This window comes from Mytilus edulis, chromosome 8, assembly GCF_963676685.1.
Source record: "Mytilus edulis chromosome 8, xbMytEdul2.2, whole genome shotgun sequence".
In the NCBI taxonomy this organism is placed as follows: Eukaryota; Metazoa; Mollusca; class Bivalvia; order Mytilida; family Mytilidae; genus Mytilus; species Mytilus edulis.
In genome coordinates, this window is record NC_092351.1 from 85,317,693 (window position 1) to 85,328,222 (window position 10,530).

The 10,530-nt window shown below is 31.8% G+C and overlaps 1 protein-coding gene across 1 annotated transcript in view; it reads left to right on the plus strand.

Moving 5' to 3' along the window:
* LOC139484470 (microfibril-associated glycoprotein 4-like) overlaps nt 1-10,301 on the plus strand; it is a 29,041-nt gene extending 18,740 nt beyond the window's left edge. The window contains exons 4-7 of the mRNA XM_071268203.1: nt 4,315-4,479; nt 5,322-5,418; nt 7,251-7,283; nt 10,056-10,301. Of these exons, the coding sequence (XP_071124304.1) occupies nt 4,315-4,479; nt 5,322-5,418; nt 7,251-7,283; nt 10,056-10,300 (540 nt within the window). The 3' untranslated portion in view covers nt 10,301. The remainder of the gene's footprint in view (nt 1-4,314; nt 4,480-5,321; nt 5,419-7,250; nt 7,284-10,055) is intronic.
* The last annotated feature ends 229 nt before the right edge of the window (nt 10,302-10,530 follow it).

Consider the following 10,530-nt stretch of genomic DNA (forward strand, 5'->3'; position numbering starts at 1 on the left):
AATTAGAAAATTTAAAGACGACTGAGGTAAAACTGTATGACTAAATCACGTGAATATTTTCATGGTCGGGAGATATTTGAAAAGTTACCAGTTTTCCATCAACAGTCGTAATGGTAAGTTTGTTGCCGTTGAACATATAGTATTTCGTGTGAATCGGTAGATTAAGTGATAAACCTAAAACATACATTTAAATGATAATAAGATATTTTTTAGTTTATTTTTCATCATATAGCAAATTTTATGGAATACATATGTTTATGTGAACCAACATATCCATGCACAAGGCAAATTCGACGACACAAATATACAATGAACGTGTCATAAAGATTAGAGTGCGAAAAAAAAATCCGTATCATCAATTTCAAAGAGTTTTATTTATTTGTGAGTAAGTTGGTCGAGTTAATACACCAATTAATTTCTTTAAATAGGCGTTTAATCCGATAATATATTTCATTTTCTTATGTCAAAAATATACATGTAAGATGATAAGATGATGTTTTTATTATTTTGGCTTTAGACATAGGTTTCCATCCTTTCCTTCTATGTGCTATATTCCTATTGTTGTTTGACACAATAAATTTATTTCAGGTGGTTGTAACTTTCAGATAGAAGTTACCAATGCTTTAATAAAAAAATACCATAGTTTATTTATGCTTACAGACATTTTCTTATAAACTATATGCCTGTAAGATTATAAATTTGCTAAATTACAATAATTCTAAGTTTTGTTTTAAAGAATAACAAGGTATTCGTTACATTGTAGCATGCAACAAAACTTTTACTATACTATGATTGTGTCATAAGATGAACATTTACAAAATTTTAAGAGAATTATCAAAAATCACGTAAAATAAGAGAAAAGCTAAACGTTGTTCGGCAGTTTTCAAAACTAATTAAAACCTAAAAGATTTTTTTTTATTTATCAATAATAAAAAATTTGTTTATAATAGTAATGTTATATTATTTGATATGATACACCGTCCTTATTTACACTTATGTACACCATATCGGATAGCACGCAAATGAATTTGAGCTGTATATTAAGAACATATGAATTTCTTTGTTTACTTTGATACTAGCAGTCAAATTGTAAAAACTGCTGTATTTCATCGTATTACTTCAACAATTCTACAAATAAAAGTGTTAACATGTACATCTCACTCTGTTGTATCACTTTTGAATACATACATTTACAATGTCGAAACAATACTGTTTTTCTGAAGAACAATCAAACATAAAACAATCAATGACATGTCATTGGTAACACATAAAGCACAATAACACATTAGTACAGAGTTCTTAAATAATGGTTTTTGGGGAGCAGATACTGCATTCCATGAGCTTTTCAGGGGAACAGAAAAAAACTACATGTAGAAAAGGACATTTGATGAAGCATAGAATAGAAAATATCTTGTGAAAAGAAACACAAACCTATCTTAAATTATACAGGGCAATTACGTATGTATATAATAAGTGTTTTGCAAACACTCGGTTAAAACTGTTAAACAATCTTTGGCCGCACAAAGAAGATATTTGGTTTAATTGGTGTCTATTTGCCATTTTTTTAACTACTGGTAACCATTTGTAATGTGTGTATAAAATGGTAGTTAAATTGAAAAATTCAAAATAAAAGTCACAATGTACAATAATTATTGTAAAATCAATGTAATTGTGAGTACAGAAAATATTTAACAAACAAATGAGTGAGTGTACAATCGATGACAAATTTTAACCCAGGTAGCCTAACATTAGCGTAACGTTACAAAACTGTCGTTCAGTTTCGTGGCATACATGTAACGTTAACATGTTACAGAATGTTATACATAGAAACACGCAGATACACAAATGTTACATTATTATGTTACAGTTTACAAAATCAATAAATTATACAGTATACATTTGTTGTATTTGTATCGGTTAGTAAATTGTTCGTGTAATAAGTCTGATCGACATAAAAATTATCTTTACGAGTTTACTCCTTATCACAGCTTTTGTTGTAATGGCTAACTCAATGAAGTCACAGATTAAGGGAATATCCAATGAACAAAAACCTCGCCATCATCAGGTAAATGTCACTTTTTTTTCTTGTAAGCGTCACTGGTGCGTCTTTTGTAGACAAAACACGCGACAAAATTTCAATCCTGGTATCTATGATGAGTAATTTATGTCAGACGTCGAAACAGTGACGTTATAATCAGGGAATTTAATTTTAAAGTTAAACATTAAAAGAGACATAAAAATGTGATTTGATGTGTCATGTATGATACAAACTTGTTATTAGCCATTTTTGTTTATAAGAAACTAAACCTTTCATATTTAACAGGCTTTACCTGTTTTATAACAACTAGCACATAAACTTCAGAAAGTATACATAATTTAATTTGTTGTCGTTATTTGCGTAAATTTTTCGGGGCTGTTAATTCGCCGTTTCAGAATCTAATGCATCCTGGGTAATATTTTCAAAAGCGTACACCAAAGCGTTTTGATTGGTTTAAAACGTTATAAACAATGGAAATTCAACCAATGACGTAACGTTATTTTCACTTTGGGGTACGAACAATGAAATTACCCATGATGCTTTAGATTCTGAAACGGCCAATTTCCGGTTATATAGTGTGTGCTTTCTCAATGGTGTAGACGGTGACCTATAATTGCTTTGATCTCCGTCATATGAACCCTACTGGACACGTATTGCTATATCATTTATTTATAAATTATTCAATATTATTTTTTTTCATAATTGATGCACTTCAAATGTTATCCTTTTTAGTTGAGATTTATCCATATAAAAGCCAGAATAAATGCTTTTCTAGATTAGGAAAATCAAATAACTAATATGTAAAGCATGTTATTATGAAAATAAAATATGTCAGATTGCCTTAAAATATATCAAATGAAATAACAATATGCGTGAAACAAGAGAATAACAGTCAACTTGAGTACAAGTATAGTATATATGTATATGTATTTATACTGGTTTTAGATACAATGTTTATTTGGACTTTTTGCACAAACATTCAAAAGTAAAAACACAAAAATACTGAACTCCGAGGAAAATTCAAAAAGGAAAATCCAAAATCAAAAGGCAAAACCAAAAGTCCAAACACATCAAACGAATGGATAACAACTGTCATATTCCTGACTTGGTACAGCCATTTTCTAATGTAGAAAATGGTGGATTGAACCTGGTTTTATAGCTAGCTAAACCTCTCACTTGTATGACAGTCGCATCAAATTCCATTACATTGTCAACCAACAAATATGATCAATGAGTGTTGTCCAGGTAAGGCATAAGCTTTTTAAATAGATATAGGAAGATGTGGTGTGAGTGCCAATGAGACAACTCTCCATACAAATAACAATTTAAAAAGTAAACCATTATAGGTTAAAGTACGGCCTTCAACACGGAGCCTTGGCTCACACCGAACAACAAGCTATAAAGGGCCCCAAAATTACTAGTGTAAAACCATTCAAACGGGAAAACCAACGGTCTAATCTATATAAACAAAACGAGAAACGAGAAACACGTATATATTACATAAACAAACGAATGTTTACTTTTACCATTTTCAATATAAATTTAACACAGGTGTATGCAATGAATTGTATACACGTATATATATGACAAAAATTGTATATGACATCGCATATTGGTAATGGATGGTTACAGTAATGAAGTGTACAAATAACTATAGGCAGTTATTGAAACTAGGCATAAAGTATCATATAATAGAATTCACAGACAGTTATATGCATTTTGTATTACTGTGCATCGATCATGGAACGCCTTTTTTCAAACCCTGTACGTACTATTTGAGTTTATATATGTGATATAAGAATGCAGGCGGTAAAAACTGTGAAGACTGTAAATCAATTTTTGCTGAATTGTATTTGGAACATTAAGTTGGGATTTTGATTTTATCATAGAAATTGACATGGCCTTAATAAACATGATAAAAAGTATAAAGTTTTAAAAAAACAAATCTTTCAACTCTTTCCAACTGTAGAAATCTGTCGTCATTATTAATTTTTCTAATTTTTTTTAGTAACTTTAGTAAATAAAAAAAATTCTTATGCTTAAAATGATAAAAACTTTCCTCTGTTTCGTTAACTTCAAATAAAATCGATTTTTTGGCACAGATTTGCAATATTCATTATGAAAGAACAAACTGCATCTTTTTCATTATTTTGTTTGGAAAGACTGTAGAGATATTGGTATTTTAGATATCGCTGATTTCTTTTCAACGATATCATAAAACGTCAATTATCTAGGATTTGTAGGTATAAGTAATTATTTGGAAATGTACGGTCGAGCTACATCAACTGTTCCATGTTCTTTATGTTCTAGTGACGAAGCCTAAAGACTGTGGTGATATAGACCCAGCACATTGTAAAAGTGGAGTATATACGATTTATCCGGTTGGAACTAGACCATTCGATGTATATTGCAAGCTTATTAATCAAGGAAAGGCATGGACAGTAAGTTTTTTGTATATAATGTGTACATTATAAACTCATTGTTTCATATTCTGAATATATACTTTCATTGTTCGTAAACCAAAGATAAACACGATGAGACAAATTAGCGACCAAAAATGGTAAAATCAAACATATAATAGGCACATTTCAAGGGCGATTTTTTCAATGATTTTGTCGTCTATACAAAACATGAAGCAGTCATTTTTTCTACAATATTAAACCGATTGTAGGTTTGTTTGTTTGTTCACACATCGTTGTCATTATAATTCAATTTGACGCGACTATCATACAAGTGGGAGGTTTAGCTTTCAAAATATTTACTAGTTAAACATATCTACTTACCACAAGAAACCCATTCCTCTGAGAGAAAAAAAGACAAACAGAGACAAATATCAAAACTCATCAAATGTCTTGCTTTAGTTGTACAGAAGCCTATAAACTCATCAGGCGTTTTGTCTTCAACGGTCTCTTTAATGTAGCCTATAAACTCATCAGGCGGGCGTCTTCAACGGTCTCTTCAATGTAGCCTATAAACTCATCATGCGGGCGTCTTCAACGGTCTCTTCAATGTAGCCTATAAACTCATCAGGCGTTTTGTCTTCAACGGTCTCTGCAATGCTGCACGAATAAAACAGTTAGAAAGGCATAATAGAATATGTAAATAAAGATTACTGCAGACCTACAATTATAAAAGATTTTATGAAATACAGCTAAGGTAATGTATTCCTCAGGTGGAAAATGTTTTTGAAAAAATTAAAGCTTTGTGAACACTTGATTGCCATGCACATAACAAAAAAAAACTTTGTGTACCAACACATAAATAAATGTTAGTAATGTTTCAGGTTATTCAAAGACGATTCAACGGAAAGATAAATTTCAATAGAACTTGGAAAGACTATGAGTATGGATTTGGTACTATCAACGGAGAACACTGGCTTGGTAGGTTAACCTTAGTAGGTAAATTTACTGCTTCAAACACTAATTGGGTATACACAAATGATATGTTATAAGTGTGACGAAGAAAATAGGTTATGAGAAAAAAATTGATTACAGAAAACACCTGCCTTGCGAATTTTTATAACCGAATTTAGTGAATAATGGTTTGAATCTTCTCTAAATTAATGTCTGATCTTTCATGTAATCTTTCAGTTTATATTAATCCTACTGCAGAAGGTCAAATTAAGAATACATGAATGATCAGGTAAATCCTCATAAAAAGCTAAAATAACACCGACGTCCTCCAAAAAGATAATAGCACACATAAAGTATCTGCAGAAAGCTTTGAAGATAAAGCCATATATTTAGTGGGATTATGCCGTGCTATTTATATATTTGTTTTAATCTGCGGATATGTTGGTCAACATAATTAAGTTTTGACAAAAGGCATGCAGTGACATCCTTTGGTTTTCGAAATGTTTTGATGAAGCTTGTGTCAAATAAGCAATGATACAATTGCTATATATCAGATTTGAGATCCATGGACCCTGTTTTTTAAATGAAGAGCATTCGAAGTCAATAGAACTCCCAATAAAAGTCATCAATGACTTAATGACATGCACAATATGTTAAGTTTTCGTCATTCAAAACTCCACATGCATACATACAATACAAATAAAAGGTGCATTTCTTTTTTTTTTAAATTCCTGATACTTACTTTTTTATACATCGATTCAGAAGATAGGATGAAGGTTGAAAAAAAAATGACAGACAGTTTTCATACTGTGCCAAATCGTGGCTGGTTTTGTATTATATAGAGCACACCTTATGTTTTTAGAATATACACACCAGTCAAAAAATTGGGTATGAAAGAGTCAATTTTGTTACTGAATAAAACAAGCAGTCATGGTTGCACAAGTTATGCTGTTCTGTTGTACTAGAACCCTGTCATAGTGTTTAAAATTATACATTACTAGAATATTTTCTTTCAAAAACACACAGATTTTCATGAAACAATTTAATTTGTTGAACAAGTATACACAGGACTTTAGTAAGAAACAACGATTTGCCAGTTTTCCGTGATATTTATTCTCCTTTTTCTTGCGATTGAATCTCGATTATCTCTTTAAATTATGAATGAACATTACAAAAATGGTACATACATAAAGGCACATCGCTGTTCAAAGTCATAAATCGATTGAGAGAAAAAAAAATTGGGAACAATCTACAGCCAACATAAACACATCACATATAATACAGTATACAAATACCCCTTAAAGAACATATTCACTTTTTAAATATGTATGACTCGAAAATAGTCTACAGTCAAACAGTGATAGATCGCGATACCCACTACTGTATGATTCGAAAATAGTCTACAGTCAAACAGTGATAGATCACGATACCCACTACTGTATGACTCGAAAATAGTCTACAGTCAAACAGTGAGAGATCACGATACCCACTACTGTATGACTCGAAAATAGACTACAGTCAAACAGTGATAGATCACGATACCCACTACTGTATGACTCGAAAATAGTCTACAGTCAAACAGTGATAGATCACGATACCCACTACTGTATGACTCGAAAATAGTCTACAGTCAAACAGTGATAGATCACGATACCCACTACTGTATGACTCGAAAATAGACTACAGTCAAACAGTGATAGATCACGATACCCACTACTGTATGACTCGAAAATAGTCTACAGTCAAACAGTGATAGATCACGATACCCACTACTGTAGGACTGCATATATCATAAAAATATATTGAAATCTTTAACCCTTTATTATTGTGCATTTTATATGAACATTCTTATTTTGTAGGTAATGACAAAATACATATTTTAACCTCCAAAGGTAACTCTGAATTTAGGATACAACTGGAGGATTTCGACGGAGAAACCAGATATGCTTTATACCGGAACTTTTCTGTGGGAGATGCAAAATCAAAATACAAACTGTTAATTAGTGGTTATAGCGAAACTGCTGGTATGTACTTTATTAAATCTATATAGCAATCCTGTTTATTAGATTACAGCAGAATGCATTGAGTGTGTTGTGTATTATATTACAGCAGAATGCATTGGGTGTGTAAGTAAAGGTAGAATCTTTGTTTAGCTTGCTTGCTAGAAGAACTGTAAAATAAATAAAAGGTTAAGCTAACTTACATCCTTTCATAGTAGTCTACTCCTTATGACACATAGAATGGTTATCTGCCGGACTAGTCTATTCATAAAGGAGGGTAGTTTACCTAATTTATTAAGACTTCATCGTTTCACTCAATGCATTTTGCTGTAAAAGTGAAGAAATGTTGGTTTTTTTGTAATTATTCTCAGAAGTTCTTTTTCTAAAACGTTTCAAATTTACTGACTAGATACCTGATATACCTTTGTTGAAAACACTGAAACAAACGAATTCATATGTAGATGTCCTTAATTAGTAAGCACATATTGCTATCTTTCACAACAATGTACAAACACAAATGCAAAATAAACACAGATGTCACGTGACATGTCTTGAGTGTCAACAAGTCAAAGGGATGACTCGCTATTAATTTCATGATCGTATCTAATAAGGTTATCCTATTTCTCTCAGACGCCATGTTATCACTTCATGATAAGTAAATCCCTTATTTCAGATTGTGAAATATGGAGAAAATCTTTTCATTTAAAAAAAAAAGCTGTATACATTATGCAACTAACTCAAAAAACAACTAATAATGAAGCAACAAACTATACAAATGTATAATGCTTACATATATGAGAGTCAAATTTAAACTTCGCATATTATAACCCCAAGTTTATGGTAGGGTTTATGATGCTTAGTCTTTAGTGTTCTGTGTTGTGTCTTGAGTACAATTATTTGTCTGTCCGTTTTCTATGATTTAAACTATCCCTCAAGAATCTCTTTCGACCCTCTTTTATAAGTTAAGAAATATTTTGTTTAGAGATATACAATCCAATAAAATTGAGAATGGAAATGGGGAATGTGCCAAAGAGACAACAACCCGATAATAGAAAAAAAAAACAACAGCAGAAGGTCACCAACAGGTCTTCAATGTAGCGAGAAATTGCCGCAGCCGGAGGCGTCCTTCAACTGGCCCCTAAACAAATATATACTAGTTCAGTGATAATGAACGCCATACTAATTTCCAAATTGTACACAAGAAACTAAAATTAAAATAATACAAGACTAACAAAGGCCAGAGGCTCCTGACTTGGGACAGGCGCAAAAATGCGGCGGGGTTAAACATGTTTGTGAGATCTCAACCCTCCCCCTATACCTCTAGCCAATGTAGAAAAGTAAACGCATAACAATACGCACATTAAAATTCAGTTCAAGAGAAGTCCGAGTCTGATGTCAGAAGATGTAACCAAAGAAAATAAACAAAATGACAATAATGCATAAATAACAACAGACTACTAGCAGTTAACTGACATGCCAGCTCCAGACTTCAATTAAACTGACTGAAGATTATGATTTCATCATATGAACATCAGGCACAATCCTTTCCGTTAGGGGTTTAGTATCATACCATCATAACATATAATAGAAGAACATAACCCGTGTCATGCCAACAACTGTTTTTTGAATAAATGTGTTTAGTTCCGATGCAAAGACCCTATAAGTGAATCAATATTAACGCCAAAATATGCAATCTTTAATGACTTGACAACAGTCTCGTAACTATATCCCTTCTTAATAAGTCTATTCAAAGGTTTTGTTAGTTTTTGAGGTGAATACTGACACCTTTGTGCTTTATAAAGAATATTTCCATAAAAAATTGGATGTGAAATACCTGAACGTATAAGAAGTCTGCATGTTGAGCTATATTTACGAATGATGTCCTTATACCGATGATAAAATTTAGTAAATGTTTTGACTAGTTTGTGATATCGAAAACCCTGGTGTAATAATTTTTCAGTAATACATAAATTTCTCTCGTTAAAATCTAAAACATTGTTACATACACGAGCGAATCGTACAAGTTGAGATATGTAAACACCGTAAGATGGTGACAAGGGAACGTCACCATCTAAAAATGGATAATTAACGATAGGAAATGAAAAATCATCTCTTTTATCATACATTTTAGTATTCAGCTTTCTGTTAGTGATATAGATATCAAGATCGAGGAAAGGGCAGTAGTCATTGTTAGTATAAGCTTTATTTAAAGTAAGTTCAACAGGATAAATTTCTTTTATATACATACTGAAGTCGTCATTATTGAGAGCCAAAATATCATCCAGGTATTATTAAATTTGTTTATAAGATGTTGTTTCGATGGGTCTTTGCTTATTTCTGTCATAAATTGTAACTCATAGCAATACAAAAACAGGTCCGCAATAAGTGGTGCACAGTTAGTCCCCATTGGAATTCCGATAATCTGACGATATACGGAATCCCCAAAGCGAACAAAAATGTAATCTAGTAAAAATTCAAGGGCATATATAGTATCAAAGCATGTCCAATTGACATAGTTTTAGTTTATTGCTACTAAAAAATGACCTAAAAGAGTTTGAACATATTTATTCACATTCTGACTTTTTAAATGCCCATTTAATTAGGTGTGTGAATTTTTTCCTAATGAGAATGTGAGGCAATGAGGCAATGTTTTATCTTTAACAGGAGACTGCCTCTACCAACATAATGACAAACATTTCTCTACTCCTGTTGAGGACAATGATACCCACAAGGGAGGTAACTGCGCAGATTACAGCAAGGCAGGATTCTGGTTCCATAAATGTACTCAGTCGAATCTAAATGGACCTTACCTAAAGGGTGAAACCAAAACTAGAAAACCAGGGATGACATGGCCTTGTTGGAGAGGAGAATTGTGCTGCCTGAAAACAACCACATTTAATGATACGTAGAATATAAATAAAACGATACATGATACTTTGATTTATATTTGTTTTTCGTTGTCAATTATACGTTAAGAATTTTAAGGAACTTACTGCTATTAAGGTAGTTGTGTTTCCTTCACCATCTTAGACTGTAAATAACAGAGAACTAGAGGTCAATCAAGTTAGCAAAATTCGATGTAAGGACGCAGATAACTAAATTCTTAGTTTTCATTTAAAAGAACGCATTTATAAGATTT